Here is a 23,765-nt window from a genome sequence, read left to right on the forward strand (position 1 = left end):
GCCCCGCGCTGCAGCCGCCGCCGCGCTATAAGTGCGGGCGCGGGGCGCGGCGGCCGCCGAAGATGCGCTGGCAGCCGGGGCTGCGCGGCGCCCCGCCGCGGCCGCCCTGCGCGGAGGAGGAGGAGAAGGAGGAGAAGAAGAAGGAGGAAGAAGAAGAAGAAGAAGAAGAAGAAGAAGGGGGAGGCGGTGGCGCGGGGCGGCCGCGGCCGCGGCCATGAGCTGCTCGGACGTGGCCATGCAGCAGCCCGGCCCGGCGGCGTGCGGGGCGCCCCGATATCTGCCCGGCGCCGCGGCCGCGCCCGCGGCGGGCTGCCCGCAGGTGAGCCGCGGGGAGGGAAGGGTTGCGCGGGGTAGCGCGCAAGTCGTGGCAGTGGGGCGGACTGGGGGGTGGGGGGGCTTTTTGGGGAGGCCCCCCCTCAGCGGGCTGCACAGCGCATCGCTGGCTGGCCGGGGCGGAGACCTCCGCCCCGGCCAGCCAGCGATGCGCTGTGCAGCCCCCGGCCTGATTTGGAGATGCGGGGAGCTGGTGAGGGTGCCCCAGAGCAGCGGAGCCTGGTAAGACCTATTTTTAAAAGCAACATGATTTTCCCCCAAATTCTTGTGTTCGGAGGGTGGGTGTTGGCTTGCTCGGCTGGAGCGGGGAAGGGGGAGAAAGTTATTTCTTGCCGCCTTCCCCCCCCCCGCCCCCGCGCTCTGCCGTCGCTCCTTACTTGACGAGCCTCCCCGCTCGCCCGCTTTGCTGGCACAGAGCTGCGCCTTTGCCGTCCGCTGGTGCGGTGCCGTCCGCTGGTGCGGTGCGGTCCGCGGGCGCGCACACGGGCGGAACCTCCGCCGGCGGGAGGGGACCCGCGCTGCTCCCCGCGGACGGGGCGCGCCGCGCCGCTCATCCCGGCTCTCCTGGAAGATCGGCTCCGGCGAGTTTCCAGCTGAATTTGGTGATCAGATGTGGGGTTTTTTTTAAAAAAAAAAAAAAAGAATCAGGAAATTCTTATCAGGCTGACAGCATTTTTAGACTATGCAGTGCGTGGGTGAAGTGGGACTAATATTGACTTGGCCCTAATGTAGTCATCTGAGAATACATTTTTTGGTTGTTGCTGCATTCCATAAGGTTTTATCATTATTATCCATGAAGATTGTTTTCTCCGTACATGGGAAGTGACCCCTAATATCAACTTGCCTGGGAGACATGAATATGGGCTAAAACATTAAAATTCCTATCGCGTGTTATTGGTTTTTTTCTTTATTGTTGGGAGAGAGAGCGCGTTTGCAGAAATGATACCCCAGCGGACTTTTCCAGGTTGCTCACGTTGTTTGCTGCAAACGTGGGCTCTGGAAAAATTGTGAGTTTTGTCTGTTGCAGCGTGCCTTCATTATTATTTCTTCTCTAATCTAGGTCGCACCTTGCAGAACCTTCCATCTATACAGTAATTTTACTTATGAACTTTGGATTTGAGTAACTGGAGCTCCAGTTGTTAGCCTGCATGATTTGGAGGGAAAATAAATAAATAATCTCGAATAACTTGACTCTTTGACTAAGAGACCTAGAAGTAGAAAACTGCAATTGAAACTTTGGTGAACTTTTTGGCATTTAACTGTGTAGGTGATTGGCTGTATTTCTTTTCCAGATCTGGAGTGTAGAACACATAAGATGTGAAAATCTATTAAACGATCATTAGCAGCTGTGTCACACTCAAGTGCAATTGCTTTTTATTTTTAACCAGAATCACGAAGTTTCTACATCAGCTGAAAGCAGCACCATGTATGAAATGTCCCAGAGGCACCCTAATGAATGCCAAAGTTTCTTGAAATTTCATTTTAAATAAACTGAGTTCTTGTGGGTTATGCTATTTAAGAAAAGTGGAGGTAGATATGCAAGGCAAGAAACATAGATAGCTCTGTTGAGCCAGTACAGCTCATTAGTCGTGACCAGCACAATATATCCCATTTCCACCAAAAAAACATTCTAAACCTTGCTATCTTACAGGTTATTGACAATTTGTTTTGGTTAATGCTGCTTGCGCCAATTTTCCTGAAATATTTGGAGCTGAAGGGTCTTCACAAACTACTCAGATGTCAGACAGGAAAACCGAGCTGTCGTTGCTGAACTAAGAATGTTGCACCCTCTAATTCTAGCAGCTGTGAACTTTAGAGCAATTTGTGTATTTTCTCTGAATCCAATGCTTTTTAAATTAAAAAAAAGTAAACCTAGAATGAACTCCTCATTCATCTGTAGTCGTAGTGGAAAGATTAATTGTTCGGGTAACGTATGACATTTTGCAAGTCTCTGTTTCTTCGGAATTGTCCTGTCAGGGACATTTAATCAACTGGTAAAGAGCATAAGAAAGAAGGACGAAGAATCTGTTGCCAGGTTTTTGTTTCTTCTTACACATGTGTTCAACATGTAAAACGTTCCTGCGCTCTTCGTGAGGATGATGACCATTTTAAAGAATGTTCTTCTTTGCCGGAATTAAAACTGTGGTTTAAAAATAACAGCAAGGGAAGATGAATTAGTGGGATATCTTAAAAATAAAGCTGCTTATTGGAGCTGATAAAGCGGAGCTCACCCATAAAATATCCGAGGACTCCATTGAAGCATTTTTCTGTGTTGTTGCACTACTCTGGTGTCTTTCAGTACCCGGTAAAATGGTTTGTTTTCTGAGAGAGAAAGCTCCTCCGTGCTGTGCTCCTGTTGGCTTTCCTTTCCTTCTCAGTGCGAGGAGGTGTAGGTGTGTTATTCTAACTAAAGCTCGTGCATCTTCGTAGGTATTTGTAATAAATCCGTCACAAACATGTAATCGTTTATGCCAGCTTTCGGTATCAGTTTTGTATCCTTTAAAGAGCAAAGCGAGCTCCTTAGCTGTGGAGCTGCCGTTGCAGATGTATAGGCTCTGGGCTGCAGCGTCTCTGGAGAGGTAACCTCATCCTGTTTCTATAGGTCGCATGCTGCATACGTGGGTCAGGAGAAGTGTCTCCAACAAACAGCTGGCATTGTGTCACTGCTCTGCAGTGAAAGGGGTTTGAATGGTCGTCTCCTTTTTTTTCTTTTTTTTTTTTAAATAACAGATCTTGGGTTGCTTTTAAATGATGGACTAGCATGCACCCGGGTTGTGCAGAAGTGACATACTACTTTTTTTTTAGGGGATGGTCCATAATGCCCTTCTAAAGTTACCCCACTCTGAAGTTATTCCCACATTTCTGATTCTGTAGTTTTCACTCCCTTAAAATCAGCGCAGAACTGATTTTTGCCTCGCACAGAAATGCAGAATTTCTGGAAACTTAGCTTTCACCAATCTATAGCCAAGAAAGGACTTGCTGGCAAATTAATTTAGATGGGATTTTTTTTTAAAGCGCTTAATGGACTGAAGCCTGAATTCCTACAGAATGTTAATGGCAGTGGAGGCTTAGCACCTTAGATCTTTGAGATTGCTGAAGTCCAGGGTGTTTGCTGGAGGGAAGTAAGTGGAGTAAGGATATATACATGCTCACAGGGTGCCAGAAGGAACTGATGAAAATGGGATGTGACCCTAATTCTACAGATAAATAGGGGTTTCCATATTCCTTTGCCAAAAGACAGAGCGAGTGTGTGCCGGTGTTACAGTAAGAACGCGTTCCTGTGCGTGGTAAGAAGCCGTACCTGCACAAGTGTAAAGCCCCGCCGAATGACAAAATTAAAATGCTCTTCATCGTATGCTTTCCTGAGGGGCTGTGCAGCTGTAGTTGTAAGCTTTGGCTTTCCTATGGGTTGGGTGAGGAATGGGTGTAACAGAGCTGCTCATTTGAAGAGACTCTGGAAACACATAACCAGTGAAGAATCCCATTGTATTCTTCGCGCACAAGAAACGCCGTGAAGAAGAAACAGTTTGCCATGCCCCGTCACTCTAGGTATAGCAAGCTGCAGAGCTGAGGCTGAGGTAGGGTTCACCCTGGCTCACTAACCAGCTGAGCTTAAGACCTTTGAAATGGGAAATTACAGTAAATGGTAGTTTTGGAATTTCTCCATGGTATGTAGATGTAGAGAGCTAAGCCAACACCATCCTTGCTAAATCAAGTCTTGCATAAAGAGTTGTGATATGCTCAAGTCAGACTTTCTGCTGGCAGTGCTGTAGACAGACTTTTTCCAGATAAGGGCTTGTCTCCATTAGCAAATTAGGTCACTAACTCAACTCTTCCTTCCAAGCTAACAACATTGCAGACAAGGACAAGTCATGCTTAACGTTGTCTCAGCCGGCTGTAGCTAAACCCTAATTCACGTACTGTAACTTAGTTTTCCAGTAAAGTTCTTTGTATCACACGCTTACAACTTTGAGGACGGGCTTATTATACTGCTTATACTGTGTGGCGGTCCGCAGTGTATCACACAGCAGATGACAGCAGAAGATAGCTTCACATTTAGTTTTTGTAGTTCAGATGCTTTCGCAAGGCTTGTTCTGAAGCCTGGTGGTTGCCCTGCTGCTGACTTCATTGGAAACTGAATCAGACCTATATAACTCACCTTTAAAGGCTACAGAATTACAGGATATAAAACCCGGATTAAGTCTTGCCCTGTGTGGGGGCTTTTGTTGTTTTGTTTTGTTTTGTTTAATCCCACGAGACACTGCTGATTTGAAAAAGTTGGCTTGCTTTACTTTGTTGCTCTGATTGGGACCAAATTCTATTTGATCTTCCTCTATCTACATAAAAATAGAGCTTTAGACTTCGATGGTACACCTCTGTTTAGGTGTACAGCAAAAGATGTATAAATTCATTCTTTTTCCTCCGCTTCCCTCCACCACCAGAGCACAGTGGGAGCTCCAGGCTCTACTGCTGCAAATCCAGTGGCTCACCTGGAAGCAAGCATGTGGCTTTGCTCTCGGCTTGCTCATTTGCGAGGGTGGAAGTTAGCATTTCATGTTTGCAGGGCATGCCGTAAATACCGCCCAGCATTCCACGCTCTGATTGCTTGAAATTGTCTTCTTCCTTGAATACTTTCTGTGTTATCAATAGGAGCCTGCTTGGCAGACAGCTCCACAAATGGAGGACTGTCCATGATTTGCCTGGAGTTTGTTGCTGAAATTCCTTCTCAGAAGCTTATGTCAAATGACAGCCTTTTTCTCAGGGTAGGGTCATATAGCGTTTCCTCAGTGTAGTTGTTCTTTATTTTTGGTTCCTGTTCTTTCTCTCATAATGGAAAATCTGTAACAGGTGGCCACAGGCACACCAGACTTTCATGCTTGGGAACATAAAGGACCATATGCTGTATGATGGCATGTATGGAGATAATAAGTTGTAGGAATAGGCAACCAGCTTATATGTAAAATAAGAGCTGGCCTGAATTTTCTATTCGAGCTTGGCTAAACTAAAACTTTCTCCGTTCTCAGCTGTGCTTGGTTGTTTTTCTGTTTTGCTGCCTACTAGCTGGTTTCAGCTGGAAGTGAATTTTTTTCAGTTTGCGAAGAGGAATGTTCTGACATTTTTACCAGACACTCTGGGTGAGATCCGGGACCCTTGAAGTCAGTTGGACTTTTGCCATTGGCTTTAATGTGGCCAGAATTTCACTGCATGAGAACTGTTTTGCTTGGTTCTGGATAGGGTATGTCAGAAAATAACAGGCATCTTCAAGAGGGGTTTTTTTTTTGTGAGATTTTGGACCACGTGCTTTCTTGGTCTAAAAGTGGTCATTCTTCCTCTAGAAGACATGGATGACGCTTATCCAGCATAAACCTTCTCTTTAATATTGCCGTATTAGTGGTGATTGGCTATTGACCTTTAGCTTCCTTTTGTTAGACAACTTGCAGTAAGAGTTTAAATTCTCTTTGGAAGAGCCTGTTTGTGAATATATGAAATAACAAAAATAATGTTGGTTTAAGCTGAATTCAGCCCATGCTGTGCAGCATTATTGACCCAGAGGTTGTACCATTCATCGTTCAGCCACGAACTTGGGTCTATTATCTAAGCTGGCATCAGGTGCTATAGACATTGGATTTCCCTGTTTCCCAGTACGCTAAACTGACTTCTAATTCTGTAGTCTGGGTCTTGGCCAAGATGAGATTTTGTGTATTTGTTTTGTTTTTCAGAGGCTGCTTAATCTCAGTCTCTAGTTTTTAAGGAAGAGAGAGATGGAATTCATGAATATATGAAAGTTCAGGAGATCTGAACATAGGGAAGAAATAACATTGTATTTGGTCAGAAAATACTCTTTGTAAAGATCTTACAGATACTGTTGGCTGCTTAAATATATGCCAGAGCTGTTTGTATGAAAAAAGTACAAGTGACACTGGGCTAGCCCAGATTAGTTATCAGAAGCCTAACCTTTTTTGTTTGTTTGTTTTGTTTTATCCACACACCCCCCGCCCCGACGGTGGGACAAATTCATCTAGCAGTTGATGATCTTGCATACTTTTCCACTCACACAGGTGCAGTCAGAAATGCTATGAGAAGATTACTGTTAAGGTCAGAACAAGTAAGACAGAATTTGTGTGCAGGCAGGGTATTTTAAGGGAATTGGGAGAAAAAACATTATTAAAGGATGTATACAATGGAAAGGATGTATATACATTGCATACGAGGAAAACTTCTTGAGTCACTTTATCTCACTGTACTCTATTATTTAGGGTCCTGTAGTTACAGGCTGATAATTTCTTCCTGAAATACAAATTGAGTAGATCTGTATCTGATCACAGGCTTGATGCAGTTTTGAAAAATCTTTTAATTTAGAACTCTCATCCTTCGCAAAAAACTCACCACAAAACACAACTTTTCACTGTAAATAACTTCAGTCCATACACAAGGTCTTGTACTTGTCCACGAATACTACCATCTTTTTTTTTTTTTTACATTAAAAAAAAAGTAGTCAGATTTGATGTTTTGAAAACCAACAAGTGCTCAAAATATCTTGTAATGACTGCCCATGGACTGGAGGGGAGGGAAGAGAGTTGAAATGGAAAATGAATTAGATTCTTAAGCTGTGGAAGGGGGAACATTCCTGCACAGAGAAGCGACTCTGGAGATAAGTTTTAATTTCCTGAGCTCCAGTCTCTATATAGGAACATTGAAAGACTTCCTTCCTGATAACCAAGTCAAGCCAGGGGCTATATTAAACGATGTGTTTCTGTATATAATTGCGTGCTTGTATATGTATTTGCATACTCACATATAAATACAAATAATGTACCTGTAATGATAGAAGTCAACTTTTAAATGTGTTCAAGGTCTGGCATATTCACTGCGCCTGAGATGTCGTAATACGTCAATATCTATTTAGACTTCTATAAAGGATCTCTTTCATACTTTGTCTCTACGTAAAAACCAAAACCCAACCAAAAACAAAAATGAAAAAACACCCTCCTCAACCACTTGTCTTGCATTTTTAAGAGGATCTGGGTTATGGCGCACCTTTAAGAACGATCAAGTGACTGAGGTAGATGTCTTACAGATTTCTAATGCATATATCTCCCTGTATATGCAATATTGTTATGACCATTTCTGTCTTACTAAAGTCTCATTCTTCCGTGATTACTTAGGCAAAACCATGAAGCTCACTATGAGTGATATCTTAGTAAGCATTTCAGGAGCAAATATTAGGAAACTTTTTCTTTGTTTGTTTACAGAAGGCACAAAGCATTTACAAAAAAAGTATAGGTCACCCCCAATTCTGCATTTACAAAAATTAGTATCAGTGTCTCAGCTATGTTTCCTTTTAGCAATTAGTTTCTAGTAAAAGTATTTTAATTTGCTGTTTCCGACTTTGGTTCTTTGGTTTTTTAAAGTGAATCCCACAGTTTTTCTTTATATATTATAGGATTTTGGGATAAAACCGTGTGTCTAACTAAATAATATTGTGCTAAGCAGAGCCATGGTATAACTTGCTTTGTGAAGCACAGATTTACTTGAATTCCAGACCATTGTCTAGATATCCCAAACTGTAAAATAAAATTACTTACATCCCTCATTGGCGTTTGTGTAACAGCATCAGAATTAAAGGTGTTACTGAGCTGTTCTATGTTTATCAGTTAATCTACTCTAATGTCAGATACATTGCTTAATTTCTGTGAGCTTTTAGTATTATAGGTTTTAGTTCCACTTGTCAATAGCTCTTTCTTACAACTGATTTTTTTAATAATCATTCATAATTAAAAATTAGCCCCAGAATATCTATTTTGTGTCACAATGAGAGAATATGTATGGGCTTATATGATTTTAGAAAGCACCGAATGTAAATATATTGGTGGTATACAAGATCGGAAAACAACTTTCAGTTATTTCTAAATCGGATAAGCCTATTTATTGTATAAATGGAACTTTATAGACTGTGTAGTTGTTTAACTTTTTCTTTAGGGAGACTTTGGAAAAAGGGAAAAAAGCCGTAAACTTAAAGAGATTCTGATGGTGCTAAAGTGTTGCCAAGCAAACCATAAAAGATAAGTCAAACTGTAATTCTATAGAAAAGCGATGAAATACTTCTACATACGTGCTGTAGTTGTTTTTGGGTTCCTGAAGCTGCTTGTGTGTAAAGTCAGCTGTGGAAATGGCTAGCTAGCGAAAAGCTATGATTCCTGCAGCTTGACTGTTGTGGGGAGATTTTTTTTTCTGTGAAAACAGTTGTAAAGTGGAACATCTGAAAAATATGTTCCATGCAAAATGGATCTTCACACACATTTATTTTGACATTTAGGTTTGATTTGAGAGAGAGAGAAGATTCTGAAATAGCCATTCACAGATGGCTTGTGTGGGTTTTATTTTTTTTATATGCTTCCCCGTGTTTTTGGTTTGGGGTGGATTTTTTTGCATGTGTTTGCAGACTTGTCAATCCCCCTCTTCCCCCCGATCGCATGTTTAATTTTTTATGACTTGAATTTTTGCCCTTTTTTCCAGAAGCTGATGTTTAAAAAATAAGAAAAAAAAAAAAGGAAAAGGAGCACAAACCTCCCACCCCAACCCCAAAACAACAAAAACCCACCCCAAATCAACTAACCAAAAAAAACCCCTCAACCCCCGCCCCCCCCAAACCCTCCTCACCACCCAAAGGTATAGCTTCCTATGATAAAACTTTTCTTGGCAGTGAGTGAGAATTTATGTATTTGCAGACTTTGATAATAGAGTGGAAAATATTTCAGGAAGCACCACATTCTCCCATCTGGATGCGGGGAGCCCAGAGGGCCGCGTGCTCTCGACTCGGGGAGCGTGGCCGGCAAAACCTGGTGCATGTTCAGCTAGAGGGGTGAAACGCAGACTTTGTGTATCTGGCCACCCTTCCGCAGGGCGGGACTCGACCTCTGTAGCCTTTGCTGGTGGGAATATCCTTTCCAGGTGGGAGTCGAGAGTGAATTGTTAGAGCCTGTCTGTTTTCTTTTGAAGGTACTGAGTGAAAGCCGTTGCCGTTAAATTGTGGTTGTGAAACGTGCCTGAGAAGCAGGTCCATCTGTGTGTGAGGAATAAAAACTCTAAGTGGCGCTGGTAATCTCTTCTTCGTGAAATGTCGGTGCGAAATGTCCCTGTATTCCTACTATAAATATGAAATAAATATTCGATGTATTCAATTATTTTTCTTTAAGGAAACCAGATGTTGAGCTTGCACTGAATGCCATCAGTGATACATCTCTTATTTGTTTTGTTTTTAATCCCAGAAGAAGTTAGCTGTATACAGCAAGATGCAGGAGTCTCTGGAAGTGACCCTTCCCAGCAAGCAAGAGGAGGATGAGAAAGACCAGCCTGCCGAGATGGAGTACCTTAATTCTCGCTGCGTCCTTTTCACTTACTTCCAGGGAGACATTGGTTCGGTAGTGGATGAACACTTCTCAAGAGCTTTGAGCCAAGCCAGTAGCTTCAATCCAGAAACTGCCCTTACCAAGAGCAAGGCAGGGCTAAGTCCTCTGTGGAGAGGTAAGAGGAGCAGTAACTTTCTCTGTGGTGTGGCTTACTCGGTCTGTGTCGCGGTAACGCATATTTGCATTGCAGCTGAAATTTTGCTCCTCTGTGGAGGTGGAAAAATGCCCCTCAAATTTGAAAGAACCAAGTTGCTTCTTGGGGTTGAGTGATCTGAAGTGTTAAAGGGAGAAAGAGGCCCCAATGGCGTGGAAGAAGCAGGCATCTCCTTCTCTTGCCGTAGCCCGCGGCTCCGCCGAGGCCTGCAAAGAGCGGGGCAGAGCTCACGTGGCTTCACAAACGTCTGCTGCAAGGTTGGAGGCTTATGTTTAAGCTCCAAGTGTGAAACTTGGCCTGTGAGGCAAGAGCAAAGCTGTTTGGGATGCTGGCCTTGGACGTGAGGAGACCCATGCAGCCTTCTCGGGTGACTCTGCCAGGTGATTAAGATTTGTCTACGGCTGCTTTCCAGGTAGGGGGGATCCAGCACAGGCTGGAGCAGGCTTGGGAGCAAGCGCTGGCCCACGTGGCTGTGTGGTGTGGTGCCTTGCAGCCTGCCCACGGGCAGAGCTCACGGGAGAGATGCATCCATCGCTACTGGCTTCCCATGTGTAAAATGGGGACGGTGTTACTCTGCTTCCGAGCAGGGAGTAGACACGTGGTAGGTGCTGCGAGGCATATGCATACTGCCATAACACTTGTATCCTGTAATACATAAAAGCACGATCAACGTAACAAAGATCGGATCTTAACAGATAAACTAGGTAGAGCTTACGGGTAAGATTTCAAAATTGGTGGCTGGAGAAAGCGTGCTGGTAAGACGCTATTTCCATTTTGTTGAATGTGGCAGTCTGGGTAGTTTTTCAGATCCACAGCTGCATTATTTCTGATCATGTCCTTATGTGGACTGGCAAAGGGCCGCGAACTAAGCGTTGTGAGTAATGGCCTTGCATCGGGTTGAGTGAGAGAGATACCGTGAGGATCCTTGTAGGAGTAGTGGTGTTCGTAATCAGCGATGTTGAGGTGAGAGTGTGTTGATGAAAGTCACAGATAATAAAGAGAGACAGGATTTTTGGAAACCGCTGTGAAGAGAAAAATAGCACAGAAGGGCTTGCTTTCCAGAAGGATGATGACAAATCCGAGGAAGTTTAAGCAAAGGTCAGCACAAGTGGCTAGGGAGCTAGAGGAATTTATGGCTTGAGCCGAGACCATTAATGTTAATGGGAAATTTTCTGTCGACTCGACTGAGAGCAGGATTGAACCTATGCTTACTAAAAAGGAGACTGGAGCATTTATAAATGGCCCAGACAGGCTATAAATGTTTTAGAGATGGGATCAAGGCAGTCCCCAGGGACCCCATGCCTACAGCAAGCCCTCTGTACTGAGCTTGGAGAAATACCATGGGTGGGGTTGTGTGTCTTCTCTTTGGCCTCAGACATACCCTACTGGTTTTCCCTGGCTCCCGCCATGGTTGCGCAGCTCTCCCCAGAGGGCTCTGCAGAGGACAGGGTGGCCTGGCATGAGGGTTCTTCAGCCATGCTGCCTCCTGACCCAGCGTGCCCCTTGCCATCGGCAGGGAATGGAGGTCTGCGTGTCCTGAAAGTCTTCTGGGAATAAAGTAAGGGGATATGCCCTCTGCCGTCACTGCACCTGCTGAAGTGGTATGAAGAGCCCCAGGAAGGCTGCTGGGAAGGACTCTTGGTTCTGCACTGTGGACGCTGAGAAAGCTGAGGGTATTTGCTTCTCCAGAGAAGAGAAGCTAACAGGAGTTTTATCAAGCCTAAATGAGTCTCTGAAACATGCCTGCTTGGAAAAAGTGGGGAAGGAGTGATGCTAACACCTTGGTCTTCTGGTTCACGTACAGTTGTCAAAGATGCTCAGTTACAGCAAATGGATGTGAATTTGTATCCCCATTCCCTAAAGAAGTTAAAATATCATTAGCTTGAAGATCTTTTATAAATAACCTTCACGGGTAGTCAGAATTTTTGTCAATAAATTACTCAAAGATAAATTTAAAAAAAAAAACAAACGCTTTTGCATTTGCAATAGCTGTTTTGGAAGGTACAGATTTAAATGGGAAGTGTGTGGGCATGAACTGGCTTCTCAGCTCACTGCGATATTTCTCCTTTATATGAAAAGAGGGATTAGTAATGTTTTCTGCTTTTTTTTTTCATCTTGTCGTGGGGTTTTTTACTGTCCTGATGGAAGAGCAAACTGTAATTTCATCATTAAGGTGATATTGTGGGTTTTTTTGTTTCTAGGAGGGATTTTGCTTATGTATAGAAAATAGAACCTGTGTCCTGAAAAGAACAAGTTTTCGTCTTTTGTGTGTTTAAAATACTGATCAGTTTAGGATAAAATTAACTTCAAAACTGACTTTTTGTAAAATAAAAAAAAAAAAAAAAAAAGTCTGGTAACATGGACTTTGAATATTCAGTTGTAGGTGTAGCTACCTGAAATCTTTTGCAGGAGCTAGTGAAACTAATGATACCTTGAAAGTAATGTTACCTTAATGATATTTTTATCAACATGTTTTTCCTAGCTGAAAGTGTTGGGGTTTTTTCTTTCTTGGGTTTTGGTTTTGTTTTTTTTTCCTCTTGCCTTAACTGAGAAGTAGTGTTGCACTACAGAAAATTCCATACATTGTCTTCTTTACAGCGTGTGCGCTTTGGCATATTTTCAGTGCATGTTGGCCAGCCACCATGAACATTTGCATTAGTCGCCACTTTGTGGTATCTGAGGTGTTGCCATCTCCCTGCCTCCCTGTACTTAGGATAGGAAATTGTGGTAACTGTAGTATCTTTCCTGGCAGACAATTTTTGTCAAATGCCTCCTTCCCTGCTCCTGAAATCCCGTGGAAGCTACTCAGATTTTTTTTTTTTCTTTCTCAAGGACAGTGCTGAAATAGCTGTTTCTCCTTTGCCATGTCCCATAGAGGCCAGGTATCTGACATGATGGTATCTGTAAAGATAACTGGTTGTGCTCGCTGTTTTAAAGGTGGGAGGGAGAGGAGACCCTTCGAACACCGTGGAAATGTATGTTGGTTGGGGTTTGTGGTTCAACACAGAGATAGTGCTTGTTGATGGGGTTGCTGCGCGCTTAATATTTAGTAGCATCCTCTGTGAGCACTCAGGATGAAGTTCTCCTGCATGTTCATGTAACCTGGATGGACCCTGTATCTCCAGGGGTATGGCTTGATCTTGACCAGTGAGGTTGGTCTGTGCAGTTGCACTCAGTGTCTCGGCGGGGGCTGGTCCATGACAGTTTCTGACAGTGGTAATGGCTTTGTGAAATGTGCACAGATTTGAAAAAAGGAGGTGACCAAACATGTTTTCTGTGGCCTAGACCTTCTGCATGATTGGTAAAGCCCAGCTGGTATGCAATCTGGGATGAATTCATATTGGCAAATCCAGTGGTTTAAAGTGCTCTCTCCTGGTATTAAAGTTGTCCTGCAGATACTTTGTGGTTTTCTGTGCTTTTTTGAAGTGAGGTGGTTTGGATTTAGGGCTTTTCCATGCAGATAACAGCCAGATAGTTTCCAAAAACTCTCGATTACAGAGATTAATTTTCCAGAATACTGGCAATGCATTGTCAAGCTGTGCTCCTCTGTTAAGCACTGAGGAAAACAACAGACTGGACATGAAGAAGTTTGGTTTTGCTTTTTTTTGTCAGCCCTGCTGCCAACACTGTAAGCCATGTGCACTCTCCATCTCAGCCTAATCCCTTGTAACAAGGAACAATTTACAAACAAGGAACAATACCAATTTCGGAGGAGTGTTGAGGCTTCTGTTGTATGCTTGAAGCTCTCTCCAGTCTTCTAGCATGAATTACAATAGAAATACGTTGCTAAAAAAAGAAGCAACCTTTTGAAGAAAGCCATGTTGGAGTACCATCTGCTAGATAAGCTTGCAGCCTCTGAAGCGGTTTGGCACAAAGGGAAGTTCTCTATGTTTGTCCATAGTACATTTGTAAAGTTTATTTCCAATATCAGAAGTTAATCAGGCTCAATAACTTGCCTAAATCAAAGCCAATTGATGTGTGGAAAAAAATTCTGTGATTTTAATGGCTTTTAAAACAGATACAGTCCTAGTGATGCAGTCAGAAAACACTTTCAAAGTTTTTGTTTCCAAAATATTTTTGTGTAAGCAAAGTTGAGAGGCAGGAGTGTTTGAAGAATCTGTTCATTCTCAATGGTGTCTTCACCCAAGTCTCATTCCAGTTGCTTGTTAAACAAAGCAAAACAAAAGGTCATTTAAAAAAAATAATATAAATATTTTTGTAAATGTTATATGAGGAACAGAGGATTCCTCGCCTCGTCAAGTATTAAACTTGGCTTTATTTCTCCATAGGCTATTTTTATGACTGTTCTTTCATCAGAGGTAAAGTCCTGTATTTTTATGTTTCCATCTTTGACCAAAAAAACCCCTATTTGAGCTGAGACATATTGCATGAAGCAGTACCTTCAAACATGACCTGGCAAGAGGATTGTGAGACTGGAGATGCCAATACTTTCCTACACATCAAAAACACTAACCACTCCTTCAAAAGAGGAATTTTTAGAATGTGATTTCATAATGTAGAGGTATTGGAATCCATTTAAATATAAGTTGAGCCCTAGCTGTAAGATGCAGCGAGTCTTTTATTTCTGACAAAAACTTCTTTCAGTTACATAGATGTTTCTGCTTGTCTGATCCTATTGGGTACAGGGCAGCGTGATATATTCTGTAAGGGACTAACATAAGATGCGTTAGCTATGATCTTTATCCCATCAAAACATGCAATTAGTTTGAGAAGATCTGGTATTCTTCCTTTAGCCAAATGTCTCATATTCTGCAGCGTGACCTGGTTCTCTGTCCTCAGAAGCATTTACAGCCACAACAGCTGCCTTTCTAAATGGTGTGTTCTGGTCCGGTCAGAAGTTAGCCTCTGCTCATGATTCCTTACCAAGATCCTGAGGGAGCTGTGACTCTTCAGCCTGGAGAAGAGAAGTCTTTTCGGGGCGATCTTATCAATATGTGTAAATAACTGATAGGAGAAGGGTGAGCCAGGGTCTCCTCAGCAGTGCTTGCTGACAGGACAAGAGGCAATAGGCACGAATTAGAAAACAGGAAATTCCATCTGAACACAAGAAAACACTTCTTTTTTTCTTTTTTTTCTTTTTTTTTTTTTCTTTTTTTTTAAATTGTTGAGGGTGGCTAAACAGTGTTACAGGTTGCCCAGAGAGGTTGTGGAGTTTGGATCTCAGTCAAAATCTGGCTGGACACAGTCCTGGACAACCTGCTCCACATGACCCCCCTTGAGCAGGGGGGTTGGACTAGACAATCTCAAGAGGTCCCCTCCTACCTCAACTGTCCTGTGATTCTGTAATTGCTGAGGAAGCTTGAATTCAGTGTTACAAATTTCAGAGAGTAGAAAATCATTGTAGGGTTTTTGTCGTTAAATTTGTTGTTCAGCTTCAGTCATACTTCATTTCTCTCCTCTCTACCAGAAAGCTCAACAATTTCAAGCCAAAGGAGCAGTTTCCCAACTTCATTTTGGACCAGCTCTTATCAGCCTCCCCCTCCACCATGCTTAAGTGGAGTACACCCTGATTTCCCTGTTACTGCACCAGGCACCTTCCCAACACCAGACCCCAGCAGCTGGCCAGGACACGGCCTTCATCAGACTGCCCCACCTCCTCCCCCTGCTGCATCTGAATCCTGGCATTATCCTTTAGCGTCTCAGGTGAGCCCTTCGTATGCACACATGCATGACGTGTACATGCATCGCCATCACCCTCATCCACACATGCACCATCACCATCCCAGCTCGCACCGCGACCCCCGGTACGGGTCCCTGCTGATGCCTTCAGTCCGCGCAGCCAGGATTCCTGCTCCCCAGTGTGACGTGACAAAGACAGATCCCGCTGCTGTCACCAGCGCTACCTCAGCATGGGCTGGAGCCTTTCACGGAACGGTGGACATTGTGCCAAGTTTTGGGTTTGACACAGGTAAGATGGTTCGATTGTGTCTGTGACTTGTTTCAGCAGGAAGAATTTGAGCAAAGTGGGCTCCCTGCAGCTGAAGCAGGGCTTGTTCTCAGAGCCTTCTCCAAATGTATTTCCAGGTGGGAATCCCTCCTGAAATTGCTGTCAGGGCAGACGAGCTGTGAAACATCCAGCTCTCGCTGCCTTTTGCTGAGACCTTTGTCTGCCTTGGTCCCATTCAAGCCAAATGAGTTGTGACATGATATGCGTTTTTTGGTTTAAATCTTGTGGGAAATGGTTAATTAAACTTCCATGTGGAAGCTTCCAGCTTGTTCAGCTAGTTCATATGTGCATTCACCAAAATATAGCTCCAATGAGGACTGAACTAATAACTTGTCAGTACACAAGGACTGCATCTTACTCATCTAAATTGGAACAGATCAGCATTTCCTTCCTGTGTAGTATCCAGGTGTCACATATAGAGAGTAGAGATGCTGGTTGAGCTCTGCTCGCCATCAAACTAAACGTCTTTCTGTACGGTCTAGGCAGAGGTCTGTGAATTAGATTCATTTTACTGCAGGGTCTGTAGCCATAGGGCAGCCTCCATAAGCTACATCTGCATCTGCGAGCTTTGACTGGCAGGCTCTCATCTCAGTGTTAGGAGCAGTCTAGCAGCCCTCACCGTTCATAGTTGCTGGCGATCAGGTGATGGGGGACTAACAGTTTCCAGCACATCCATCCTGGAGCTCATCTGCACTGTTGAAGTCTCCTCTTTCTGCTTGGTATTTATCTGACCAGCAGCAATCCTTGCAGATTAGTACTTCTTAAACACATTGTGTTATTTATTAAGGAAATACTAAGTTTGCATCTCTCTTCGTTTTTCCTTAAGGTATCTGTTTGTCTGCCTTCTTGATAGCTCTAGCTAACTGATTCAATGTGTGAGAAGCACTTCCTTGCTTTGATCAGTGTTCAGGGGAACAAAGGACTGGTGGAGAAAAAAATGCTCTTTCTTAAATATGAAATAATATGAACCCAAAACCCAGTTATAACTGAGCTAACCTAACACAAATCTCTCTTCCCTTAATAGCAACTGGGAACCAATAATCTCTTCTAAATGCCATGCCATTTGCTGCCTCAAGAAATTAAGAAAAAGCGTAACAGCATTCTTAACACTGGACAATTTTGTATCTATTAATAACATTTGCAGCCATACCAATGATACAAGAGGAATTACATTTTGTGCTTTTGGGTATAAAATGATAATCTGACAAGACTGGGATCTCAAGTTTTGCCTTTCTGACAAATTCCATAATGGGAGTGAGCTGCCTTCTCTGAAGCATGACCAAATTGTCACTGCCACCGGTAGAAGGGACGAGCCCCCTGGTCTGACAGTAGCCCCACCAGCCCAGCTCCAGAGCGCTGGTATTTGACTTACCTTTTGGGGATGGAGGCGAGGACTGCGTAAGGAATTGTTAGTCAGGAGGAACCGCTACCTGGCTTAGGTAGGAGTCCAGCCTAGGCTGTGAGTTGTTTCAGTGCTGGGCAAGTTGGTTTCCTTACTGCTGCTTTCTTGGTAGTAGTACGTATAATGAACCAGGTGCTTTTTCTCTTTTCTGTAGGAACACAGTACCTCAAAAAGGACTATGGGTCCTAGCACTGCCTTACAGGACTAATAGCCTTTGCTGTTGCTGCCTGCTCCCTGTGAAAATCCCTATGGAGGGGTACAGTTGGATGCTAATTTTATCAGGATCCTCATTTGGCAGTGCCTAACAGTGGCTTGCGTGTCTTGTAGTTGTCTACGCAGCGTGGGAGGCAGTGGAGAAGGTCTGAACTGTTAATTTCTGGCCTGTGCCTGATGTGTGGGTTTTAGTCCACGAGTTCGTGTGGGGGAAAAGAAAAAGGGGAAATGTGTGACTAGTTTGCAGGAACAGAGGATCTCAGCAGAGCAATGTCTCACTTGTTTGTGACTATTCAAAATGGCCATGCACTGAAACACAACAGCAAAACCTTATCAGGCAGCCCCAGTTTGGCACGTAAGGCCTTGGAAACAAGGGAGCAAGCAACGAAACACGGCGGGTAGTGGTAGCCTGTGACATTACGATTATTTGCTCCCTTGCCCTGCACACTCATCTATCCTGTGCTCTCCAAGCAGAGGCTTGCTGGGAAGGCAGGAAGACTCTGAGCTCCCTTTTCAGCCTTGCCTGCAGCTTGTATATTTGAGACAGATGCTTTGGTGACCGCATTCAAGGCGTGATCATGGTGAAAAGAGGGAGCTTAATTGCTCCAGTGTTTTGCATGCATCGCAAAGGGTGTCATCCCAGGGAAGGTGTGTTGTGCTGCCAGGGAGAGGAGGGGGCTGCTGAAGCACCACACTGAGTCGCATCCAGCACCCACCAGCACAGGTGAAGCTTTTCTTGCTCTCTGTCCACTCCAGGGGAGGATTATACTGGATAAGTCTCCACATCACACAGAATTTCATCACATTTAATTCTAATGTGAGACAGCGGTCTCAACAGAGAGGCTAAAAACTGAAGGGCCTGGAAGAATGTACTGGTTTTCTGCAGCACAGAAGTAGGGTAAGGCCATAGTGGCAAGAGAACTTCAGTTCTGGAAGGCTTTGCTCATACGTCCCTGGAGAATAAAAGACATCAACCTGTGGAGCTGTCAATATATCAGATTCCATGACCTTTAGATGATTTATATAAAAAAGCTCGTTTGCTATATACCTAGACATTGCTTTTCAGAGCCCTTTGGATAAGAAAATGATTCCCTGCCCCTTACTGTGGGTCACATTTCTTGTGCTACTGTCACATGCGATTATAGAAACATTTGCAAAATTCCTCACGCTGAATTATGTGGAATGATAGTGTTGGGATCAGGGCAGGCTGGCTGTAATCTTACCCTCTTCCAGCTACATTGTTGCATCTCTGCCATGCTAAGCCAAATATTCGCTCTCATGAATGGGTGATGCTGAATCACTTCAGAGGTTAAGAGGGGGTTCCCCTTGCATGCACGGTACAGTTTGGGAATTTATGTTTCAGAACAGATTGCGTGGGACATAAGCGTATCACCGTTCATAGAGCTAACAAACTATTGATCTGTCTTGCACATCTGTTTGAACTTACACGGTCCTGTTTTAGAGGATGAAGAGGGATTTAGCTACCTGATTCCCATTAAAAGTGGCTTAATCCTCACATTGTATGCTGCAAATTAACCCTTTTGGAAGCTTCTTTATTAGTACAAGTGGGATTAAAGAAAATGCTAGTCTACATCAAAAATCTATTAAAACCTGTTAAGTTTGTGGCTGCTGGTATGCAGTGTGTTTCCAAAGCTGAAGTGTCCAAGCTATAATGCTCAATATAAAAGTATGTTTTATATCAAGCATTGATATAAACACATTGATATAAGCACAACATGTTTGTGCTTTAGATCGCAATTCCCTGCCCCGCCAATGTCAAGCAAAGCCCCTAACAGCATTGACTGCAGTTCACGGCGTACATACAGAGAGCATTGCTGTAACCGTAATCCCACTGTGTCGGGGCTAAATCTTCATGTTTACGTTAAAAATGCACAAGCCGAGTTAAGCACTTAAGACCAGGCAGGCGCGGGGAGGGGAATTGCTGTCTTGCAGTGGAGCTGATGGTTACGACCATCAGTGTTTCCCTCGGGAGCAGGGCGGGAGGCTGCCCTGCGTACCGGGCACTTCAGGTGGTCAGTCGGATCTGGCTGCGCTGGCAGCTGCCAGGTCTGCGGGCAGCCCCATGGGGAGGAGAGCAGAGCAACTTGCCCTGCTACTGCAGAGCCTAGGAGGATATCCCGTCCTGCTGTTGGACAGATGTGCTGGAGGAGGCTTCCTGTAGCCCCAGCACACTAGAAGCAGAGCAGGATTTTGGCATATCTGAGGGCTGTAAGTCTAGTTTAAAATTGAGGTGCACATCGTTTATCATGCAACGTTATGCACATTGAAGTGCATAACTTTAAATTAGGTGAATTAATTGACATCCTCTAGTCCTGGCTAACTATGGAAAGTCCACTTTTGGAAATGCCTGTACGTCAGCGTGTCACGTTGAATACGGAATTTGAGTGGTCAGTCTACTGCCTTCTGTAGAGTTGTCTCTGTTCCCACACACCCCACGAGTTTGTCACAACTCATTAAGTTTGTTTAGATGTTCCCACAGAACCTGCATTCTGCTTGTGTGGCAATTAGCTATAATGTTGGTATCCCAGAAAAGGGGAGTTGTGCTGGTGTGGCAATACTGACTCCTGCAACGCAAGCGAGGATGTCTCTGCTAAGAGGAAAATGTTCTTGCAGCAGGCTGCAAGTGTAAGCTTTCGGTTAGTTAGCAGGGTTGCACTTGGATGACATACTAGGACTGCAGATAGCCTTGCCATGAAGGAGATGGGAATATAATGAGGAAAAGGCATGGAGAGTGTTCTACATTCAGTTCTGTAACTAAGGCAACTTTGGCTTTTGGATTGTTTTCTGTGGCTTTTTAGACTTAATAGCTATACCTCAAACCTCCTTGTTACAGTTATTTCTATGTGTTGCAAAGACACCTAACTAGGAGGGTGTCTGTTCAGCTGGTTATTCCCTTTCTACTAGTTGCTACCAGGTGGACATCCTCTTAAACAGGTGTGTGTGTGTGTCTTTTTTTTTTTAAGCTGCTAAGAGCCATATAACCTGTTTTTCTTCTCATCAGCTTCTGTTGCCTCTGGTGGCCTTTAGTGCTCCACTGGTGAGCTTAAATGACTTCCTTACACTCTGAAAGGTTTCTGCTGTCTGACTCCCTCTTTTTTTGTTGTTGTTGTCTTTGTTTAAAAGAATTGTAAACAGCAGGGGAAAAATAACACAAAATTGTCATCACTAACTTTGAGGGAGCTTTGAAGACAACTAATAGCAGTTTATGGTGACTTGCCTGTGAATGATGCTGCCAGGAAAACAAGTAACTCTTAAGCAACAAGGAGGCATCCTCATTGAGTAAAGAGCCTCTGAACATGTTTTTATAGGCATGCTTTAGTTGAGGGATATCCCAGTTTTTTCCAATCTAAAGAAATAGGTGCAAGGGCATGTGAAATGGAGCAGAAAGCCACTGGACAGGGTTTGGCATGCTATACCTGTGTGCTCTGCTTTCCCTGTCTGTTCACTGCTGGACACACAAGTGTTTGGACACTGCTTGGGAATCCTCACATGGATAGAGCCAAATGCTGTCATCTTTTATGTGACTGTTAATTGCTTTGTAGCTCAACTCTGAAATGATTGTTGGTCGTCATTCAAGGTTTAACTGTTCGTACTCCTAAAACGAGGTGGTGGTCAGATTTGAACCCATCATGCCTATTAGGCTTTCTGAAAACGTATCGGTCTTCCTTTGGTTTCACTATGTGACCAGATATGGAAATGAGAGGTCCATGCTTAGCACACGGATCTGTCAATTTTCACAGGTTAACGATCAAATGAACATGGAGCTTCAATGGTTGCAACACCATTGAGGTCTTGGAGTTGCACCTACTTACGTTAGTGGTGAAATTTGCCCTAAATTCTTAGCAGATCAGGTAGTTGATGTATCGGTCTTGGTACGCTATGTAGCAGGGCAATACGTAGTATGACACAGAGCGGAGCATTGTTGTCTATGTCGCAGTGATTTATAGTGGGAAGTGCACCTTCATTTCATGAGATGTGATTTGCTTGGCTCAAAACGTCAAGGGGCAGGTTTTAAATCAGCGAGTCCGAAGTGCCTTACTGCCTCTTCAAATATGTGCCTGCACCTCTCTCCTTTCTGCTTTCCCTATAAACGAGCAAGAATGTATCTTCTTTGGGAAGTTTCATCCTCACCTCCCCCTCTATTGTCTGGATTTTAGGTATACGCCCTGTTGGGTGTAAATCCAGCGAAGATTGAATCCCTCTGGAGCAGAGAAATCCCAGATTATAACACAGGTTCCAAGTCTATAATGCTAAAGCCACAACATAGCACCACATTTATTAGATAGTCCTCACTTTTTATAAAGGAAAATGTTAGAGGAACTCATAACAAATGCAAGCTGAAAATCATTAATTTTTCCCATGTGGAAGCACTAGCTGTTCTTGGCTAAAAATCTGACACTCTGTAGGTGAAATTATTTGGGTTTTTTACTTGCTGCAGGAATGTTTTCCCTTTCTCCGCTGTAAGGTGAAATGCCATAGAAACTGTGAGATCCTAAGGCCTTTTCTAAAAGAGGTAGGGTCTGTGGCTGGCCCCTATCAGGAAAAATTACTCTGTTGCATACTGGATTGTCTATGCAGACCTTGCTGGAGGATTTTATCACGCCATGCCGTGCTCCAAATGAGGCCAAAACAAGGAAGCGCACACAGGATTTTATCAGAATTCCTGAACTGCTTGAGCCGGTCTAAAACTTAAGTTTTAGGTTTAAGCGTATCCCACATAAACTGTAAACTGGGAGCAATAGCAATGTTACTAACAAGTCCGCTAGGCTGGTAAGTTTTGGGCTTTTTTTTCTTTTTTTTTTAAATCAAAAATGTTTATCCTTACCTCAGTTGCTTGGGGAGGGGGAGGAGAAAGCTGTATCAAATTTTAAATTTTTTTTTTTCTTTTCTGAAATGTAGGTCTACAGCATCAGGACAAGAGCAAGGAAACTTCTTGGTTCTGAAGTTCAGCTACATTAAGACCAGCTAGAGCTGGAGTAAGCGCAGCTGGGCGGGCGATATAAGAGCTCTTGACTCCTTCTGCATGGGGCAAAGGACACACATGAAGATGAAGAGCCAGCCATTCTGGTTTTGCTATTGAGCCTTCTGTTTGTAAGGCCGTTTATGGGTCCCACAATGTTGGAAAAAAACAAAAACCTAACTTTTCTTTCTTTCCTCATCTGAGCCTGCTGCAGCTGGGCAACCTAACTCCTTTCTGCTCCTTTAACAGTGTTTTGTTTTGTTCAGCTTGATATTTTTATGAACAGTCTCAGTTGTCAGGAAGAAGACTCTCCCTTGTCTACAGTGCGCCTCCTTTCAGGAATACAGTATTTTGTAGCTCTTTGTGCATCTATTTTTGTAGAAATACAGAAAGTTTGGGTAAGGATTGATGGGCTATTTTAGGATGACATATTTTTTTAAAAAAAATTGTAAAATTGTTAAGTTCTGTTTAAAGAACTTGCTCTCAGAGAAGCACTGGCAAAAAATGTATAAAATGCTATTTTTAGATGTCTGTGATGTGTTTGTGCATTTTGGTTTTTTTGTTTTGTTACCTCAAATGTCTATCTTTCCTTTCTTTTTAAAGAGCTAAACCTTCATTGTTTCCACATTACTAGATTTTGATGTTTTTGTCCTTTTGTTCTAGCTTAAGCAAGTATAATTCGCACCTAAAGTTTCAGCCAAATATTTTTCCTGCTGGTGTTAGATTGTAGTAAGGGTGTTTTTATTTTCTTGCTTCTAAAGGTGGCTTTGTGCTGTGCTGATTGTCAGAAACCTGCAAACACCTTTAGCACGGAGCAAAGCCCGGGGTTACAGGAACTGCATTTCCAACCCATCCATTCTTTCAAATGGACCAAATACTCTTACGGATTTAAATCAGGCATGAGTTTGGGCCTCATCCATGATCCATTGAAGCTGTTGAACAGTCTCCTATGGGTTATGTTTCAGGCCCTCATAGTGCTCATAAATATCAGTATATTCTTACTTTAACTCACGAGGCAGGACTTTCAGCTAAGCCGTTTCAAGGATGGCAACTTATAACATCAATATTCAGGAAAGAAATGTCAGTTTTATAAAAATGTGTGACTTGTGGAAACAAAATGTTTTCAACTAGCCTGATCTGTCTGTTGAGCACCTCAAGGAAAGCCCTGAAACTTTCAACTCCTATTGACTTCAAAATCTTTTTTTCTAACCTAAGATTTGCTGTGGGCCTTACGAGACCCAGCTGCAGCTCTTGAATTTCGTAAGAAGTTGCATGTGCTCAGTGTGCACAAATTCAGGCTTGGC

At 43.4% G+C, this 23,765-nt stretch overlaps 1 protein-coding gene across 2 annotated transcripts; it reads left to right on the plus strand.

Moving 5' to 3' along the window:
- On the plus strand, positions 1 to 23,526 carry VGLL3 (vestigial like family member 3). 2 transcript variants are annotated; one of them, XM_075173504.1, is made up of 4 exons: positions 1 to 319; positions 9,606 to 9,858; positions 15,326 to 15,826; positions 22,401 to 23,526. In XM_075173504.1, the coding sequence occupies exons 1-4, from the start codon at positions 215 to 217 to the stop codon at positions 22,442 to 22,444; spliced, it is 903 nt and encodes a 300-aa protein (XP_075029605.1). In that variant the 5' UTR covers positions 1 to 214; the 3' UTR covers positions 22,445 to 23,526. The 2 variants fall into 2 exon arrangements, with proteins under 2 accessions (XP_075029605.1, XP_075029520.1); XM_075173419.1 differs by having other exon boundaries at positions 50 to 319; positions 9,603 to 9,858.
- The last annotated feature ends 239 nt before the right edge of the window (positions 23,527 to 23,765 follow it).

Source organism: Calonectris borealis, chromosome 1 (assembly GCF_964195595.1).
Source record: "Calonectris borealis chromosome 1, bCalBor7.hap1.2, whole genome shotgun sequence".
NCBI lineage: Eukaryota > Metazoa > Chordata > Aves > Procellariiformes > Procellariidae > Calonectris > Calonectris borealis.